Here is a 20,886-nt window from a genome sequence, read left to right as displayed (position 1 = left end):
GCCGAGTCCGATCTGCGCACCGGCGTCAGTGTTATCGCCGACTCCATTAGGAGAGATCGAAGTCTGAAGTCCCTCTCCTTTTTAGTTCTTGGTTTGAACGACCTACAGATTTTGCAGCGGTCGCTAATATGAGTCTCACCCAGGCAGCGAAGACACTCAGCATGAGGGTCACTCCTGGGCATAGAGTGGCGACAGGAGTCGCACGACTTGAAGCCTGGAGCGCGGGGCATGCCCCGAGCCCAAGCTAACACTGAAAATGATCCGACGAATGGTACCACTAGGGAAGAAAGGCTGCAGCAGAGCTGGAGCGCAAAGTTCCGACCACCTTCACTAGCGGCAAGAAGGAACTGAGGGTGGGGGGAGCCCCTTATAGCGCGATATGCAGACACCACTCCAGGGGTCGCTGCAGTGCTCCCCCAGTATGGGTACTGCTAAGGGAAAAACTTCCGGCACCGGTGCACGTGGCGAGCACGCACACCTACTGTGGAATACACAGGAGCAATCACCCGAAGAAGAATGCACCATTCACATTTTCTAACATAAAAAATTAAAAATAAATTAAGAAAAATTAAGAATCCAAATAAATGTAAATTATTCTATATAACTACTTAAAATAAATGTGGTGTATCCTCCTGATTAGCAAAATAAACACCAAATTTAATGTGAAGCTATATTTAGTCGCAAATCAACCTGAGAACTAACCTTCTTTAGTATACTAAAAAGTATAAATACAAAACCAGATTATAATAGATTATTTAAATGAGGTTGCCTGTTTGCTAATTTAAATAATTATTAAAATGGATGATTTAAATAACTGATTTAAATCAATCTGCCCTGCTTTTAGCAACTATTTCACTGCTCACACACAAAACTTCTGCAAATAAATGATTAATTTATTTGAAACAGATTTGCTTACATAGTGGCTGGAATCCTTATCATCCACCTTTCGTTTTTTGATGTCATTGGAATATTCAGGACCATTCCTGCGTTTATCCGTGTTTCGCAGGCTGTCCGGTACCAACAGAGAATTACTCTGTAAAGACAAAAAAAAAGTCAATCAAAAATTCCTTCCCGAATTCATTCATATACACCTGAAAACTAAAACTAGATGCAATAGATATTTTAGAAATGTAATACCTTCTCAATCTCTCATTCGATTTAATTCAACTCAAAGTCTTCAAAGGCAAATTATAATTATAGGGATTCATGCATTTTACATTTTGCTTATTCTTTGCTTAATCTTTGCATAAATCAACCTATCAGAAACTTAGTTCACTCGTCAGCAACTATTTGTGAGGTTATCAATTTAACTAACTTCATTGTTTATTCGCGAACATACAGTATTTTATATGTATTCATATACACACAAACATACAATGCATTTATACATTATAATTGTAAATTTAAAGTTATTACCCAAGGATGGATTTCTCATTTTTACAATGTCAAAAGCAAATAAAGCTTGGAGGATCTGCCGATTGCATGTACCATTATGAACACTACCTCTTAAAACAATAACTATTAAGTAAGTGTTAGCTACAGAGTAAGATTACCCAGTGCTCGTTTATTTATTAGCTGTGATAGTAACCTCAAAAGGATGCCCTCAACAAATTTACTGCAAACAGAAAGATTAAATATTTTCACTGCCAACATAAAATTCACCATTAGTGTGAAATTAAAGCTATCACATTGTTTAATCAGTCTTGGACTTAAAAACTGAGGCCAATACACACACAAAAGACAAGAGCAAAGACTAATCTTTTCTACAAATGACACAGGCTACTTTCATTCAGTTATGAAAAGTACAAACTGTTGACCCAAAGAAAAAAAGGCATTTTAAATATTTTTGGGTCACATGACACAATTTGACATGCCTCCGATTCCCATCTCCCCTCCAGCTAAAGCATTAAAACATGTTACAATGAGTTCTTTTAAGAACAGAATTAGCATATGCAAGAGGGCAATTTGTTCAGTGATGTGTTAATGCCATGAACAATGCTGAATGAGTTGTGCAAAAAACTCCTATCAAAAAGACCTGATAAGCCTGGTTTCTAAAAGCCATCTAAAAAAAGATTATCACAAGAAGGAAGCATGGTGCCAATATATATTTACATACTTACAGGAAAACTTACTTTAGGCCAAATCAGATATAGTGGTGAGTCCAGAAGAAAATATTTGTGAATTAATTAAAAGCCAGATATTTACTCTTAAAATATCATAAACATAACTTAATAGTCAGTTTGCTACTCATTGAATGACTCCGCATTTGAAACCAAAGCTTTGCAGTGCTCAAACATTAATGCTCAACCACATAGAGGAAGAAAACAAAACAGGGTACACAAGACAATTTGAATCCTCTTTTGCCTACTTCAGAGGCTATACTTTAAAGCTTGCTCTAAGCTCTTTTATTCATGACTATTCAAGCTACACAAATGCCAGAGGGCTTTACACAAAGCATATGGGAGGGTCCAATGAAATTCAGTATAAAGAAGCTCACAGTAATGTCTTTACCACAATGTTTTGTGGCTAAAAGGTGGGCTTGTTGGATGACTGAACTAATTACCTTGATAAGTATAGGTGGAATTTAACCCAGCTTCTCCTTCAAATACACACACAAGAGAATAAGGAAGCCAATGTTTTGGAAGCAATATATATTAAAATCCAATTCTGATGAAAAGTGGATTTGTATTTTAAAATGAACACCCAATGTCTGCAATAGAAGATACAACTTAAAGAGACACAGTCAACTCAAATTTGACCACAAATTAAAAAGTGTGTGTGTGTGGGGGGGGGGGGGGGCGCGAGAGCCTGCTTTTGCTAAACCCAAGACCAACAGAAATAGTTCTTTTTAAAAAAATGCTAAGAAATAATTTTTTAAGCACACAAATATTGCAGGATTGAAAAGCTGAAAGGGAAACTAATAATAAAATGCAAAACTGACTTCATTGTTTTCATTGTCCAAACTCACTCAGAAAATAACTGCAAAAAGGGAAAGAGCAATTTGTATTTTTAAGACCTGGATCCTGCAAATTATTCCACGTGGGTGTAGATTCCACTCATGCAAGCAGCTTGCAAGATCTGTGCCTAAAATATGTTGAGAATAATTTCAAGTATTAACAGAGATAAGAAATAGGTTTTATTTTATTTTTAAATTTAGTGTCCCTTTAATGCATAGTTCCTGCACATATGATTGTACCCTATGTTTACATGCACATGTCTATACCAAACAATGCGGACACACATCTGTGCAATTCAGTATTCTAAAAAACGATAAAGAAAAACTTAGTTATCAGTCCAAAAAGTATACATGGCACTATATAAACCCCAAAAGCATACTCATGCACACATACAAGCAGTTCCTAGGATATGTATTTAATTACTAGTTTACAGAATAATAATTAAGGGGCAAGGATCCACAGTTTCTGGGATGTAACTTCCCCATCCCAATAACCACTAGTAGTCCTTATCCATTATTTTTTGTACCTGTGCCCCAATGGATACGCAGAGGTTACATCAACTCTTCTAGCTCAGTGGATCTCAACCTATTTAACATCGTGGGCTGCACATGCAGCTCTCCGTGTGTGATGTCGGCTGCAACCACACAATATATATACTACTTGTATGGCACTGAGCATGTCACATGGCCGCACATCGGTGCTGACTGGGCCGCAAGTGGCCCCAGGCTGTAGGTTCAGAACCACTGATCTAGATATTTGTCTAGTTTTACAACAGACTAAATAAGCAGCACTAGTGAAGTCAATACAAACAAAAAATTCATACACACAATAACTTGTTTATCCTGCTCTATATACTATACAATGAAATGTAAGGACAATATTTATATTCCAATGGATTTATATTTATATGGTAAAAATAAGAAAGTAAGCAATTTTTCAGTAATAATGTGCTGTGACACATTTGTGTTTTTATGTCTCATTTTGTAAGCAAGTAGTTTTTAAGTGAAGTGAAACCTGGGGTATGCAAGACAAATCAAACTCATGAAAGAGGTACAGTAGTCTGGAAAGGTTGAGGACCACTGCTCTGGGGCATTAACAATACAGCAAAACGTACCCCATTTATAAAGTGTTAATATCACCATTTTTAACTGTCACTTCAAATGCTACCTTGCCTTCTTTAGCTCAGCTATGCGCGACTTCCAACATATTTTTAAAAGCTAACCGTTTTGACTGGATATAGTTTGGGGTGTAGCAGACAAGATAATTATTTTAAAAGGTCTTGGAAAAAATAACTTATCTTATTGGGTATTAAATGCAGACTTGATCCATTGCAAACATCCCCACTTACTTTGGATCAGGCCTTAAATGCAGCAACTGTTTTCACCAAAATTTCTACAGGGGGTAAAGGAGTGTGGGAAGAGAGAGAGTCATTTGAAATTTGTGTGTGTGTGTAAATGGGGAGGGGCAAGGCCTGTGAGAGCTACCCCCAATACAGTTTCATTACCCTGCAGGGTCACAGTGGGGATGATTAATGGGTAGCAAGGACCTGAAAGACTAAACTTATTGGCAATCTTTTTCAAGGTTATGCTTAAATAAAAATTAAAAACAAAACAAAACGTTTTGCCATACCGACTTGCGACATCAGGAAATCTACTCATGATTTTTCAGCCCCTTCCATCCCTCTCCAGTTTTCCAGACTGAGGAAAAAGGGAAAAGTGACTGAAATGGCTATTCCTCAATAGTTCCTCAAATGGAAACTCTTAACCCAGAACGAGAGAGAGTCTCTTCGCCCAGGTCTACACTATAAACTTACATCAGTATAACTATGTCACTTAGGAATGTGAAAAATCCAGATCCCCTAACCGACATAGTTAAACAACCTAACCCCTGTGTAGACAGCAGCATGTGGAGATGAAGTACCTACACTGAAAGGAGAAGCCCTCCCGTTGGCATAAGTAGTGCCTTCACTTCATGCTGCCACAACATTTAAGTGCAGACCAGCCCTTATTCTGGAATAAAAATATCCACGAGAAGCTACTGCAATAGGTATTCCAGTAATTTCCCTGACAAGCGCTGAAGCCTATGATGTAGGAATGTGAGCAGGATCAATTAACATGACATGTCCAACATCCTAGAGTTTGAGATCTTGGATGGTTTGGGTGTTCATTCACAGATTATGCCAACACTGTTCTGGGTTGCATAAAATCATAGTAGACAATAAAGGGATTTATTTTAAAAATTAGATTTTGCTAACTATTCAAAAAAAATAGTTACATTAACAGCAGTCCTGAAAACAATCAATTTAGACTGGGTAAATGCAATGATTAGTCTGGGCAAGAAATGAAAATAGTACATTAAAATATTTAAAGGGTTAAGAGCAAGCTTCAAAACTTCTACCACAATTGAAAGTATTTTTTTATGTATGTATGCTTCCTATTGCAAACTACTCCTTCTGAGTGTCAGTTGTATGGAATTTCATCAGATGGTATGAAAGGGTCTCCATTTTCCACTCATGTTACTAGCACTTTATGAAATACTGAAATGACACAAATGACAGTAAACAAAAAACTGGGACACAGATGACAATATAAAATTTTTTTACCCAGGGCTCAGCGTGCCTCCTGCCAACAGAAGTGACTTGAGGGTTCAGAGAACAGTTACCAATTAGAACAGCAAACTGAGAAGATTCTCCCATTATGTCAGGTCAAGTACTGTCTGTATTTCCCACATGATTAGTGCCCTAAATGGCATAATATAGGACTGATAGCATTAAAGAGCAGCAGCTTCAGAACACCCTCATGCAGCTGATATTTCTATAGAGATCTAATCAGTTCTTGTCTCTCTTTTATGGCTAATTTAAATACAACAAATGAAATAAAAAAGGTAGCCTTACCATCTACAAATGACTAATTTTGAAATGTCAGAATTACTGTTTTCCCTATAGAAATAATACAGATTTTATAGATAATGGTAGACTTTTCATTTTGGATTGAAATCTACACTGTTAACTGATTTGTGTCAAAAAATATCTGGTTGACTCACTAAGAAGAAAAACAGCATGACACCAATTTTTGTTTTGTCTTAATTTCAGGAGACTAGACACTTAATTGAGGATAATCCTTCCTTTCATGCTAAGAACCCAATTTACCAGGGATTAAGAATGCGAAGTCTACATACAATGTATCCAGATTGGCATACATGATTAAATCAATTTTAAAACTAACATTTTATTTTTCTCCAATGGCTCAATGTTATTATTTATTTGCATAGATTCCCTTCTTCAAATAAGTCTTGAAGAAAAAAAAAAAGCTTAATGTGACATTACTTCCTGTCAGTGTTACCAGACAGCATAAAGGCAATCATGGATCTCAAAGCGACTTTGCTGCCAACAAAATTCAAACACTGAAAGCATCGGCAACAAATGTGAAAGGAAAACCCGCTCATGGATGCAGAGAGAGAAGGCAGGTTTCCTAATGTGAATATAATGCACATTATTCAAATGGATTTCCTTAGCTGCCATTCCGATTCCCCTTAGGAACTCTTTCCAAACCACAAGGAAAGTACGTGTCAGCAGGACAGACTGGGAGTCCAAAACACCTCATTTATCCTGTTATACTAGGGCATAGGGAAGTTAATTTGCTAGCACACACCACATTGACAATTAGCTTTACATTGAACATTATAACAATTAGGTAGCAGAGTTCCCATCACATCTGCGTGCATGTTTTAACTACACCTGGGACCAATTAAGACATTCTCTAGAGCTGTATCTTTTCCACTGTGCTTGGTCATTTTACAGATTCTTCTGTACGTCTAACCAACTGCAATGACTGACCTCAACCATTATAACAGATTGAACTCACACTTGTCTGTACTGTCAGCAGACAAAAAAAAGGCTGATATGTTCATTTAGCTCCCACATTAGACCTGATCTGCTGCACTGCACACCAGCATTATCTGCCAACATCCCTATGTACCAGGAAAACAAACATTTATCCTTTGTCAGAAAGAAAACAGGAGCAAATCTAACATCTACAACCAAAATATCAGAGGGCCAAAGGAAGCTCTGATGCTCACTATCAAGAGAAAGAGGACTGTACGCTCCACTAGTAAACAAGAACAAATAGCATGAGTTGAATAGGAGGGAAATCATTTCACAGGTCCTATGGGGTGTAATTTTTTAAAATATCTGCCCAAGAGTAAAGATTTGACTCGAGTCCTAACAACTTACAGTTAGTAACAACTCTACCAGTGTTCTCTACCCAACCCCCACCACCCTAAGATATGAGAACTTTCTTCCAGAAAAATAAGCTGTAGGAAATTAATGTTAAAAATAAGTGGATTTTTGTTTTAAATATGAAGCCTTATTGCTCTTTTGCCATCTTCCCTCATTTCTCTTTTTACCCCCCCCCCATCCCTGTTTTCTTCCTCTACTTGAAATTAATTATAAATATTTTATATTTTTTACAGGATAGAGAAGCACCACAGCTACTATTAAAAAGCTACCAGTTATTTACGTGCTCAGTGGGGCGTGTTGCCTGAAAACAGGGGCAGTAATCAACAAAAGTTTCTATGGCATGGGTCAGAGAAACAGACTGAAGAGTACAATGGTTGGATTTTTGGGGGGAGGAAGAGTTAACTGAAATGAGTGTGCACACTAATTTAATAATTATTATTTTTAATTTACATATACAATATCACAATTGTCAGCACCAATCATAAGCTAGAGAAACCACTACTCTGCACTACTGTAGACTGGTAATGACCCTGCACAGAATGAAGAAGGCTTCCTACATAAAAACTGAAGTGTATTTGAAAAAGTTTAATTACAACTGGAACTTAAATCTAATAATGGCAGCAACCACCATCATAAAAGCTAGTATCTTCACATTATTATATGAGCACAGTGAGAAATGCCAGATTGCTTTCCTCTGTGCTTCTGTTGAACTCAATATTTTCTAACTAATGTCTGTCAAAATGGGATCAGGAATTATCCATAAATACTGATCTCCACCGCCCATTCCTCTTCTCTTTTGTTTTGTAACTTTTGTTGCCAGCCATCAGCACTTGCTGCTTCAAGTTAGTTTCACACTAGACTGCAACACAATATTCCACAGCTCTTGCATGCAGGTAACTCTAGTTAGAGATAATTGGTATTTTGCATGCATTTGGACACAGGATTGGCCTTACTTTTAACTTGACATGGCCCTTAAAAATAAATAAGAGAGGGATAACATATGGTTAAAGGAAGCATGGTAGCTTCTCTCTTATAAGCTCTAGGAAAGGTACTATCTTCTTGGTGCAGCTATGAAAGCATAGGTTCTTTAATATATAAATGCATACTAAGCTTTTCAAATTATTATTTATTCAAAATTTATGTAAACTATTTAAAATGAAATTATGTCCACCACAATCACCTCCCCAAAGAAAGAGAAGCATCCAAAGAAATATTTTAGGATGTTTGTCTCTGGGAGTTCTTTGTGGGTGGGGTGGGAGAGCGAGAAAGTTTTCTATTCACTGTACAAAGAACATGACTGCTTTATAAATATTGCTGTTTTCATAAACGGCAATCAAGGCAAAAATTAACTACTTTCAAACCTAAAGGTACTTTAGAAGAAGTCTTCTAAAAACATACTGTCAGAATTCTTGTCTTCAGACAATATGAATCACAAGTGCATAAAAAAAGATTAAAACTCTACTATCTATGAATTACTGTTGATACAATACAGTACTTGAAAACATTTGCATTTCTATGTTGTCCGAATAGACTGCTAGAACAGTGACAGCACAAGTGATAAATGAATACCTGAAATGAGTGACTGATGTTGTCATTATACCCTTTAGAGAAAAATGTGGACAAAGCTTGCTTGCACTGGAGTCTCCTAAAACCCTTATTAAACTTCAGTTACAGAACTTAGTTAGCATAACTGACTGGTCAGCTTTATTAGCCATAGCCCAAAAGGATCACAACAGTTAAAATGTCTGCATTCCTGCACCAAACTCTGTTAAGATAGCTCATTTTTGGACAGCTGGGATCTCATCAGTGGAAACTTGGCTGAGGTTATAAGTGCACACCTCTGCCTTCGAAACTGGCCAAGTTGAATTTTGAAGATTTAGTTTAAGCTATCATCATCAACCTCAGAAATTGTGCATTAAATAGCTTATTTTTCAAAAAGTTTGCAGACAAATTGCAGTTATACCAATTTCAGGATTTTTAGGATAAGAAGAGTGACAAGGTAAGGGAGAAAAAAAAAAAGTTGTTGTAGTCCAGCCACTCAGATGCAGTGAGAGTATGTACAGTAGTAACTTCTAAAGGCATTGCTCACACACAGTCATCCAGAACTATAATAAATTTGCTTAATGCACCTCCACATGCGGAGTATTTTACTCCCAGTTTTCACTAGCTTATGCATCTGTTTCAAACCATACAGTTATAAACTCTGACTGCATGTATTAGTCTGGGTGCACTTTTTTTTTTCCTCTTCAAAAAGAGCCTCACAAAACTCTGAACAGCTGTAATCCATTAAATTACATTAATACCTCACAGATGAGCATTAAAAGCTTGCTTTGTATTTGAATACTTTTATCTTGCAACTTAGAGTAATCAACATCCATTGATTGCACTGGAAGCTCACACCAGTTATCTTCACTGGAAATTATAGGGAAGTACTGCAAAGCAATATTGAACAATATTGCAACTACTTTAGATTAACAACATGGTTTCTAGTGTCTTGGGTGATCAGAGCATATTTCTGTCAGCAGTTTTGGCAGCATCACCATATGCATTTAATATGCAAAGCCTCATTGAAATAAATATGTAGGTCACCAAGATGATGGATTTAAATAGTAATCTGCATGATAAGAATATATAGTACTAGATTAGGAAACACTATGATAAGATTTATAGTCATGTGAACATGACTTATGTAACTATGACCAGTTGAATATTAGCCTTAAAAAGGTATTTAAATATAAAAACCATTTCCAAGTGACATTAAAGATGTGACTAAAAAAGAAAATTCAAACCAACCAAAACTCACTGTCAAATAAATGTTAACCACAAATGTTAAATCTGAATTTGGATAACTTCCCATGGATTCTAAATATCTTTAAAAATAAATAAATAAAAACGCAAACTTCTGTTTGCCATGAAATGGATACAACGTGTTTTATGTGTGTTAAGTCACATGCTTAAGTTCATCTCTATTCAGCAAAACATGTAAACCCATTTAAGTGTTTTGCTGAACTTGGATCTAAAGAGTGGCAGACATCCAATTCTAGGTGGCATATCCAAACAGCAAGGACAATAAGCATGGAATTTTCTTTACATTTACTGTGCATTCTTCAGGGCCCTGAAGTCCCACATGATCCTATGCGATACCCCAGAATGCACTTATGCTAGTTACCTCACACCCACAGCAGAGAATCATGGATTTTACATATGGTGGCAGGTTGTGACTGGGGTGAAATTGTTTCAGTTGACTATGAGTTCAATTATAATTAAGAAAATGAAACTGCAAACCCACACAATGTACTAAAAAGGCTTTTCTGGCAGCCTGACACAGCAGATCACATTTATACTGTATCTAACTTTCTTTGCTGTGCATAATGAAGGGTTGCACAGAGTCTGCATTCTATAACACTGCTTTGTCATTCTGGGCACCTAAACTTTAAAGTCAACACATCTCAAGTGTCCTTTGCATATTTGCTGTTTAAGCATACTGCATATTTCTCAAATTGTCACATTTTTCTTTAAATTATTTGCAGAATATTTTTAGCAAAGTATTTTACACAGGGCAAAGAAAAAACGTGTGGTGAGATCCATCTTTTGACTCTGAGAAAATACTTAACTAAAGGTGGGATTCTCAAGAGCACCAAATAGATTTAGGAACACAAATCCCATTGTTATATAATGGGACTTGTACTCCTTCAGTGCTTTTGAGAATTCTACCCTTTAACCATTTCCACAGCTGTACTGACATTAATTATGCCACTGCAATGAGCAAGGAAATAAATAAGAACTGTTAATTCCAACTTGGAAGCAAGAGAAAAAGATCAGTTTATCATATAAAAAGCATGCAGGAAATTTTTAATTAAAATATTTCCAAGCCCTGCCATTCAAACAACCGACATTTACAAGCAATATAAACAAAAACAGGTAAGTGTCTTAAGGCTATCAGACAATGAATAACCCTAGTGAAACTGCATCTTGCACTGCTGTCTAGTTGAGAGAAAGAGAATAATCACAACTCATTTTGCTGCATAAAGGTCTAAATTCACCCATGGCATTAGTGAATACAGTTTCATTTTATAAATCAAAATAAATACCTAACACCTGAATTTGACACCATTACTCAGACACAAAAGTGTGAAGAAAAAACAAAGTAGCACCCTTTGGCGGACTTTTCTTGGGATGGGGACAAGGGTGGGGGCTAAGCCAGATCCTTATTTTATAATGAAATTTTTATTACAGTTTATGCCTGAAAGGAAATTATTCAAGGGAAATTGCAGCTGATGCATAAATCAAGTAATGAAGACATTTGTATGGGTAGAGAGATTCGGTGAGAGAAATTACAATGCCCAAGAGACTGAAAACAGCAGTAATGTGTGGATTTTGATTTCTCACCTGTTCTGCAACTTAAACTTCTGCAAATCTTTTTATTTAAAAAAAAAAAAAAAAAAACACCTTAACTGCCACTCAAAATGTGAGCAGCAATAAACATGACTTAAAAAAAAAAAAAAGTAGCTCCAGAAGGCAAACAAATCAAGTCTGATTAAAGTTCAAATCTCCGCCATTGCCATGATTTTATCATGAACACAGAAATTTTGTAAACAAACAGTTTCTTTTAATTTTTCCAACTTAAACAATGTACTGAACAGGGTACATATATGCCTATCATATACAACTATGACTACACAGGAGGGAGAACAAGGAAACCTACAGAGAAAAAACAGGTGCGAGTAAATTTTGTTTATCTAATTTTTGTTGAAGCAGAAACATTTTAATGTTAACAGAAGTATTGGTACTTACTGTGCCCGGCTCTCTGTCTGCTCCCGTAGTAACCAAGAAATGCACAGACATGCCCGTTCAGACACAGAGGCAAGAACAGAAATAAAAAAAGGGGGGAAAAATTAGAACACAAGCCCCGAACAGTTTTAAAATGGCTTTTATTTATATAAGTCATTGCACATTCCTAATACAGTGATTTCCTGAAAATTACAGTATTTTGTAAACATGATAGATTTACAGTTTAAACATACACAAAGCCTAGTTTTTATTTCATGACAGAATAAATTATTTTTTTCAAAAATTAGTCAAGTGCAATTTTGCCCAATATTTAAATGTGTACTAGAACTTAAGCCTATGAAACTAAAGTAACAGATACAGTTATCTAAATCTTTCATTTAACACATTCACTTCAAAATTTAACTTCTCATTCCCCTCTTCCCTTCTCCCCACCAATTTAACAACATTAGTTTCTTTGAAAAAAATTTACCCAATTATGCAGTTTAACAATTATCCACAATATTGTGCAGGCACTGGTGTTACACTAAGCATTCCTCAGGATGTCAAAATGCCCTGCAATCTATAAAGCAGGAGACACCTAATGGATCGCCTATTTCAAATACTGAAAACTTCCAAGCTTAATTTTGCTTCAGTGGTAGAAATGCAGACACACTTTTAAAAAATTTTTTTTTTTTTTTTTTTTTTTACAACAGTTTGTTCTCATTTTCATTCTATATAATTCGATTTCTTTAGAGATGCACACAATTTGCAGCAATGTGCAAATTTGACAACGTCCTAATCAGGCTTGCCATGCCTCTCACCTCTGTGGTGTTCTGCATCATGATGCTTCTTGTCATCTTTTATTGCCAAGTGAGACTGCCCACCCAAAGCACTAGAGAGGGCAAGAAGGCCAGCACTGCTTCCAAGTGGAGGAATTCCCGGAGGCTGAAGTCCTGATGGGTGTGGTGTAAGAGGCACTGGAGGTCCATGGCCATGGGAAAGATGCTGAGCCTGCAACTGCTGCTGCTGTTATGGATGGTATTGTTATTCACAGGAGGAAGTATGCGAAGCACATAGTTGAGGAAGAAAAGAGAAGAAAAATGTTGGTTAACTATTCATAATCAATCCTATTTTTACCCTATCTTCCTCTCCACCCCACCACACTTTGTGTCACCTACTCCTGATATGAGTAAAGCTAAACAAAAGTAGTTAAAAACACATTAGTCCGGTCTACAACAGCACTCCCATCATCACTGAAATGGGCCATTTTTAAGAAAAAATGTCTACCAAAAAGACAGCCTACAAGACTGCATTATTTCATGCTTAAACTGAGCTTTTACAGAACCTGTGTTCCTAAAATATTTCAGTGTCTACACTAAAAAAACCTAGCTAGCATCAACCAGTTCATGTATTCAAATACAGCACTCCCTACAAGCATTGTGGTGTTTATGGATTATGACACCTCTCTCGATTTCAGGTGCAGCTTCCTAGATCAGGTATATACCACTGTCTTTATTTAAGGTTGCCTAACACTTCCTATTATAAGGCTCTGTTTTAAGTTGCTTATAATTTTACCAAACTTTTACCATTCAAGATGATATCTCCCATGCTGGGGGCATGCCTCAAGCTGAAATTTTTTGGGCAAGTTTCTGCAAAAAATGGTTCTGCCATTTCCAAGAACAAGATTAGGGGAAATACGTTGTTTTGCCCAAGTTAAAAAATTCCTTCAATTAGTTCACTGAGAACTCCTGTTTTGAAGTTGAGATTTGAAATTTGGCAGGGGGTTTCCTTTGGGTGAGGGATGTGCCTTTTGCTGCCCCTGTGTAAATCCATCAAAGTTTCTAAATGTGCAGTTGTTAGAATTTGGCAGCTAATTTCCACAAGGATTTCACTTGCCATTCCAGTGATGCAGGGATTTTCCTGTAATTGCTGCTCTTGACTGTTGCGACCAGCTGTGGCCCTGGGCACAAGAACTAAGACCGGGGAGACTTGTCTCTCCTGTGCTCTCAGTTGACCCTGTACTAGCACCAAGGCAGTGTGGAAAAGAGAGTAGCTTGATCCGAGTGCAGAGGAAACAGCAACCAGACTATGGGGCAGGAGGTCATTGCAGAGGGTGCAGAATGGGACAAGGAGCCATTGGGTGAGGGAAAGAAATAGGACTGGGAGAGGGATAAACTAGGACTGACTAGTCAAGGAGTGTGGGTCTAGGCTCAGCGTGTGGAGACTGGTACTGGCTAGCAGACTGGGACAAGAAGCCATGGGGACAGAGAGTCTGAGAGGCAGAGAGGAGGGGAGAGACAGGACTGGAACTGAGAAAGGCTGGAGGAACAGAAGGGAGTCAGGCTTGACAAATATCTGACCACTACAGACAACTCTCTCCAGTACCTGGAATGTAACCTAAGATTCCTATATCTCCCTGTTCCTCTGCAGTTGCAAACATCTGTGAAATCTCACTGACAAAGTGTGCGTTTCATTCCCCTCTGGAATGTGCTGGGCCACACAGAAGATGACAACCTACTAGTGCTATTAGTTACTCCATAAGCTCAAGTGGCAGAGGATCTAAATGTTTCAAACTGTTGTTGAACCATATACGTCTCACTATGACATCACAGGATGGAATTGCGTGGTGGGGGGGGGGAGGCGGGGGGTTAGTTTGCTTTTTTTAAAATCCAAGAAACTACACACAACACAACACTACGTTTGCAAAGTCAAGCACTCAAAAGTTAGAAATGCCAAAATTAAGGATTCCTATTCAATTCAGCCCTCCCTGCACGTATGCATTATGAGAGTGTCTTTAATCACATACTCTTTTTTCCCCCCAGAGGACCCATGCTTCGTTCAGTACACAGGATGGACCTGCTCTAGCAGTGAAGCAGGGCTGGACCGTTGCCTAATTTGGTGCAGAAGTTTGAATGAGACAGGGGATTACAGGAAGACAAAGGATAGCCTCATGGTTAAGGCAAGTGAATGCCACACTGAAGAACTAAATTCCATTCCTGCCCCTGCCACAGAGTTCTTATGTGATGCTAGTCAAGTCACTTAAACCAAACTTAACAGGTGTTCACTAATTGTGTATTCCTCGTTATATGTCTAACTTGAGACCATGGAGTCTGATTTACAACAGTGCAAAGGACTCAACTGCAACTGAAGTTAATAGGAACTATGCTTTGAACATATAAAGTGCCATATAATGCTGAATACTCTGAAAATTCAGATCCTATACATCCCAAATTGGGCACCCATAATCAGTAGACACGTTTGACCTTAATGTGTCTGTGCCTCAGTTCCCCACCTAAAACAGCCTCCTTGGGATGTTGTGAAAATAAATTTAATGTTTGTGATGCACTTGAACAGTACGGCAATGAACGTCACAGAAAAGCCCAAGAGTAAATTTAATAATCCTGTCTTCAGAGCAGAGTTGGAATAGCATGCACTAAATGGGGCATGATCAATGACAACAAAACAAAATACTGAATAGCTGCTCATTAAGTGATCAATTATTTCTGTGTACTCTAAGGGAAGAGGCCTGTGGAAAAATCAGCATGTGATCACGTAATTAAAGATTGCATCATAATACACATGTACAAGGACACCAAATTAACGTCACACAGACTACTGTAGTAACTTTGGAGTGCTTAACTTTGCAACTTTAATACATTTCTTTTTTCTTGTTTTATATTTTTTTGTGTTCACATATAAAGCATCTGTTACATTTCTCAGAGCTATGGAATATTACATATCTAATGTTAGCATAAGATACATATTTGCACCTGTTCATATCATTATTTGGTCCAATTATTGTTTCAAAAAGAACATCTTGCACAAGGATTGCACATGGTAGAAAGGGAAAAGTTATGCCTTCCTACATCTCCACACAATCCATACAGACTGCAGAGGATCACTAGCCCCTACCCACAGTCTTTGGGCTTGTATATATGAAGGGGGGAGGAGGGGAAGGTTACACTGAAATTGTGGTTTAAAGTAGCTGTTTCTTTCTCTCTTTAATGTCCTGGGGTTGGGGTGTCAAGTGAGGGGAAAGGGAGCAGAGCCAAGACCAGCCAAGTATCTTCTCAGCTGCCCTTGAGCCCACACACAGCCAGTAGGTGGGTAACCTTAACAAGCAGACTGATCCAATCCTCTGAGTGATCAGACCTAACACTGGGCACAGCATTGTGGAACTACACCAGGAACACTACTTGACTGAAATGGTGCAGCTTCCAGGCCACAGCAGTATTCCAAGAGTTCAGACAGAACTGACATTAACAAAGCTGTTACTGGACTTACACAGAGCTACTGAAGCTGTAGCAATACTTGGAATGTTTATGGAATGTTATGAGCATTCCAGTCTGTTGTTGTAGAAACCTGCATTCTCTAGTGTACACCACCTAAAGTGCTTGGGTTAAACCTAGCTTTCTCCCACACCACCCCACCGGGCAGCTATTATACCGCACTCTCCTTTTAGCTAAGTTCAGTAGCTGTAAAGCTTTGGTGAAAGCATTTCAGAGTATATCAATATTAACAAAACTGAATTTGTTTGGTATCAGCCATCTGTTCCTGCATCTATTCATAATGGTGCCAGGCATGCATTTTATTTTGAAAAAAATCAAGAAGAGTAGGGTATTCCTCCTTAGACCACAATCACTCATTTCACCTGCTGTACACTCTGAAGTGCTTTCACCAAACCTTCAAAGCAGCAGCAATGGGGAAAACACTTTCTCCAGTACCACTGCGGAAGAATCCTACATGATCCTTTACAGAACTGATCTTGGTCAGTGTTGTGTCAACAACTAGGAGAGGGACAGACCTTGGCTTATTTGTAAGGACTCTCCGTAATATAACTACCTGCAGAATGATTAGAAATTGATAATTGCTATAAAATAAGGGACTAAATTTGGTCTCCTGCCCCACTGGAGCTGTTGCACTTGAGTGTGTCGGATTTCAATCTAGCTTCAATTAAAAACTTTATTTATATTTCAGCCATGCATAGCACTGAGAGTGCTATGTGAAACACAGATGAAGACAATCCCAGCCTCAAAGAGCTCATGTTCTGTGTCCATTAGAAAAAAACTCAGTTACTTGGGTATGGCTACACTACGCATCTTTTAGAGACAGCTGTGCCGCTACAGCCGTGCCACTAAAAGCTGCGCAGTATAGCTGCTGTTTGTCGGCAGGAGAGAGCGTTTCTGCTGACAAAGCACTGTTCACACAGGCACTTTTCATCGGTAAAACTTTCATCATTCAGGTGTTTTTTTTGTTTTTTTTTTTTAAAAACACCCCTGAAGGACAAAAATTTTGCTGACAAAGTGCCAGTGTAGACAAAGCCTAAGATATCTTAGTGCTCTTCCCCAAAACCCACTCCAAACAGAGAGTCTATGCTGTCTGCAATGGGGAAAATGAAAAGAGGGAGCAGGAGAATGGATAACAGCAACGATCAGAGGACATATTTACAAAGTAGGCATTCACCGCTTTAGATGATGGCAACAATTATATTATGCACATAATCACCTTCCTGTCACTTCAAAGATACTAATGCCTTCTCTGTCTCTTTTTAAGAGCTCAGCAATAGTGAGCCATAACACTGAAAAAGTCGGTCGAGTATCACGGTCTGCTAGGCATGCTCATTAGCACTTAATTAAAATCTAGACACCTGCCATAAGAAATGTGCTCAAAAGGATGAGTAACAGGTCTGTCTTACCACCAATTACTATCATTACTTGCAGAGCAAGAGCTGTGTCCGGTTTCGGGGGGCGGGGGGAGAGGGGAAGAGAGAGAGGGAGGAGAGAAGAGATTGCAATGATGCATGCACAAGCAATTGTATTGTGGTAATTAACCACAGTATTGATTTAAAAATAATCTCTAATTGAACCAGAACTGCTTTGTTACAACCACCTCTCCCCGCCTCCCAAAATCCTTTTAATATTGACAAAAGAACAATTCAGTTTATCATTTGAAAGCTGATTCAAACAGCATTTTATTTCCTCAAAACTTCTGTCCCAATTTCCCCTCACCATCAAAAACAGCCCAAAAGACCAAGTATTAAAAAACTCAGTTAGCCTATTAGAGGGCAATATTTCACTGGTCCTCTGGTTTGGAATAAGGGTGTTGTCAAAGTTCAACTCTAGTCATTAAGAAAGATAGTTTTGTTTAAAGCATGGGACGGCGACCAAGTAAATCTAGGTCAAATCCCTAGCTCTGTCAGGGGTTTCCTGAGATATACTGGCCAAGCTTAATCTCTGTGCATTAGTTCCCCATCTGCAAAACGGTGATACTTCTTCCTTTCTTTGACTCCTCATCTATTCTATTTAAATTGTAAGCTTTTTATACATCTATATCAGGGATCGGCAACCTTTGGCACGCAGCTTGCTGGGGTAAGCACCCTGGCAGGCTGGGCCCGTTTGTTTATCTGCCGCGTCTGCAGGTTCGGCCGATCGTGGCTCCCACTGGCTGCGGTTCGCCGTTCCAGGCCAATGGGGGCTGCGGGAAGCGGCGGCCAGCTTTTCCCTCGGCCCGCGCAGCTTCCCGCAGCCCCCATTGGCCTGGGACGGCGAACCATGGCCAGTGGGAGCTGCGATCGACTGAACCTGTGGATGCGGCAGATAAACAAACGGGCCCACCCCGCCAGGGTGCTTACCCCAGCAAGCTGTGTGCCAAAGGTTGCCGATCCCTGATCTATATAGTGTGATTTCTTAAGTGTCTAAATACTTTAAATTCTCCTGTAGTTTTACATTTCCAATGTTCTTGCATTCTTCAACTGCTGTGTAGTACATGGTACGCTACCAAAACAGAGGCTACGTTTCAAATTCTGAGGCAATTGCATTTCTGTGGACGAGATGATTTTATATATAAATCAATCAAGGGCCACATTCCACCAAATTTACCAGAGAGTAACTTCACTGGGCCACATTACTAAAGGTTTCAGAGCAAGACTCCACGTTTGTAATAAGATTTAGAATCCTTTGCTTTGAAAGGTGCTTTTTAAGTCTAGATTATTCATATCTATTAAACACAGAGGTTCTAATGATTCAAACCACTAATATTTCTCTTATGGTTAGCACGTCAAACTTCTTCATAAATCTTCAGAGATGTGTCCCATTAGCATATGATTGTACTTACCCATACAGACTGATCTAGCCTGGAGTTCCTATGTCTATATCTTACGTACTTATTTGGCTCCCACCACAGTCGTACCTCATACTCTAATGTATTTATCCTTACTACACCCTGTGAGGTAGGGAAGTACTGTTACCCCCTATTTTATAGACAGGAAACTGAGGTAAGGCAAGACCTGGGCCAAGATTGACAAAGATCCTTAGACACTGACATTTTCAAAGCCACCACTGAGCTGCCACCTAATGCTGTAGGCACCTAAGTCCCCAAAGTTTCCACCAGTTGGCATTTGCAAAGCCACCTAAGCCCTGACACAATCCCACAGCTCCAAATAGCTTGTTAGCAATACCTCAGGTCAAAGCTACAGAGGCCCTGAAGCTTTGCAGGGGAAGCACTTCTCTCTTTAGCACAACCCAGTACTGTAGGCATGCCCTGAGTATGGACAGGAACCGTCAGACCCCGCAGAAGTAAGGCCAGATGCAGGCCATTGATAGCGGAAGGGGGCCAGTACAGCACAGCCAGCACAAGACACATGGGGACAAAGTAGGATATATGCATGTGTGTCTTCCCTCTTTTTCCTGGGGATTAGGGCACTCACCCAGGATGTGGGAAACCAGGATTCAAGTCCCTGCTCCAAATCAGGCCTTGGTTTCCCACATGTGCAGTGAATGTCCTAATCCCTGGCCTACTAGCTATTGTGGGGACTCTCTTATTGTAAAAACTGTTAAATGTGTCTATTTTGTGCAAATGGTTTTGGCTGCTAGCTCATGGGCTACCTAAACAGTTGACCTGGGTCAGGCACCTAACTGCTGGACAGGGTTCATGACTGATCCCAAGCACAGGGAAGCATTTATCTCCAGCCTGTCAGCCAGGCACATAAGCCTCTCCCCACTCCCTTCCCCAGCATTTCACTGCTGACTAACTTAGGTGGCTTCCCATCAGCTGACTTCTGAGGATTTCTTTCTTAGGCATCTCTCTCTCTCTCTCCCCTCATGCACTGTATAGGGAGTGTGGGCACATAGCTTGGGGCATAGGGCACCTATCGGTTAGGTGTTGAGTGGAGGAACAGCCAAGTAACTTTGAGGATCTGGTCCTAAAGTAACTTGCCCACGGTCACACAGGAAGCCTGTAGTGGAGTAGGGAATTTAATCCAGGGCTCCCAAGGCGAGCAATCTTTGCCAGGATCCCATTCTCCTCTCTACACAGTTATTACATTAGGTTTCTAAGGACTTGTCTAAGCGAACACTTAGGGCTTGTCTACACTGGCAATTAACAGAGCTGAAACTTTCTTGCTCTAAGGTGTGAAAACACCCCCCTGAGCGCAGCAAGTTGCAGCACTGTAAAGCGCCAGTGTAAACAGTGCCCCAGCGCTGGGAGCTACACCCCTCATTGAGGTGGGTGGTTTTTTTGTTTTTTTATAACTGTGCCACGAGCATACAAGGCATGTTAAAGTGCTGCTGTGGCAGCACTGCCCCAGCAGCGCTTTGGCATTGCCAGTGTAGACTAGCCCTTACTGCACAGCACACTAGTGGGGGCAGATTTACGCCCCATCTTGCTGTTCACTTAGACAAGTCCTAAGCGATCAGTCATCCTCTTCCTGCCCAGATCCCACATTCCTCTACAACACTCTCCCCCCTACACCCACCTCCTAGCTTCTTCCATCACTCCCCTCTTTTCCCAGTTCCTGACAATGTAAAAAAATTGAGGTATTCCATGCCATTTGCTAGTAAAGTTCTTTGTTCTGCCTCCCTGCCAAGCAGAGGCAGAAGCAGAAGTTCCACCCCTCCTTTAGTACTGCAGTACTTGCAGAAGAGC

General features: G+C 39.3%; 1 protein-coding gene across 4 annotated transcripts in view; it reads right to left on the bottom strand.

Moving 5' to 3' along the window:
* TLE1 (TLE family member 1, transcriptional corepressor) overlaps window positions 1-20,886 on the bottom strand; it is a 110,370-nt gene that overhangs the window by 52,837 nt on the left and 36,647 nt on the right. For 2 of the 4 annotated variants that reach the window (XM_054031628.1, XM_054031631.1), the window contains exons 7-9: window positions 12,786-12,990; window positions 11,989-12,005; window positions 917-1,033 (exon numbers count right to left, since the gene is read on the bottom strand). In XM_054031628.1, coding sequence (XP_053887603.1) covers window positions 917-1,033; window positions 11,989-12,005; window positions 12,786-12,990 — 339 coding nt within the window. The remainder of the gene's footprint in view (window positions 1-916; window positions 1,034-11,988; window positions 12,006-12,785; window positions 12,991-20,886) is intronic. The other 2 variants (XM_054031630.1, XM_054031632.1) reach the window with 1 other exon arrangement.

The sequence above is a fragment of the Malaclemys terrapin genome, chromosome 6, assembly GCF_027887155.1.
Source record: "Malaclemys terrapin pileata isolate rMalTer1 chromosome 6, rMalTer1.hap1, whole genome shotgun sequence".
In the NCBI taxonomy this organism is placed as follows: domain Eukaryota; kingdom Metazoa; phylum Chordata; order Testudines; family Emydidae; genus Malaclemys; species Malaclemys terrapin.
The sequence above is the reverse complement of the archived record's forward strand: the minus strand, read 5'-3'. Positions and strand labels throughout refer to the sequence as shown.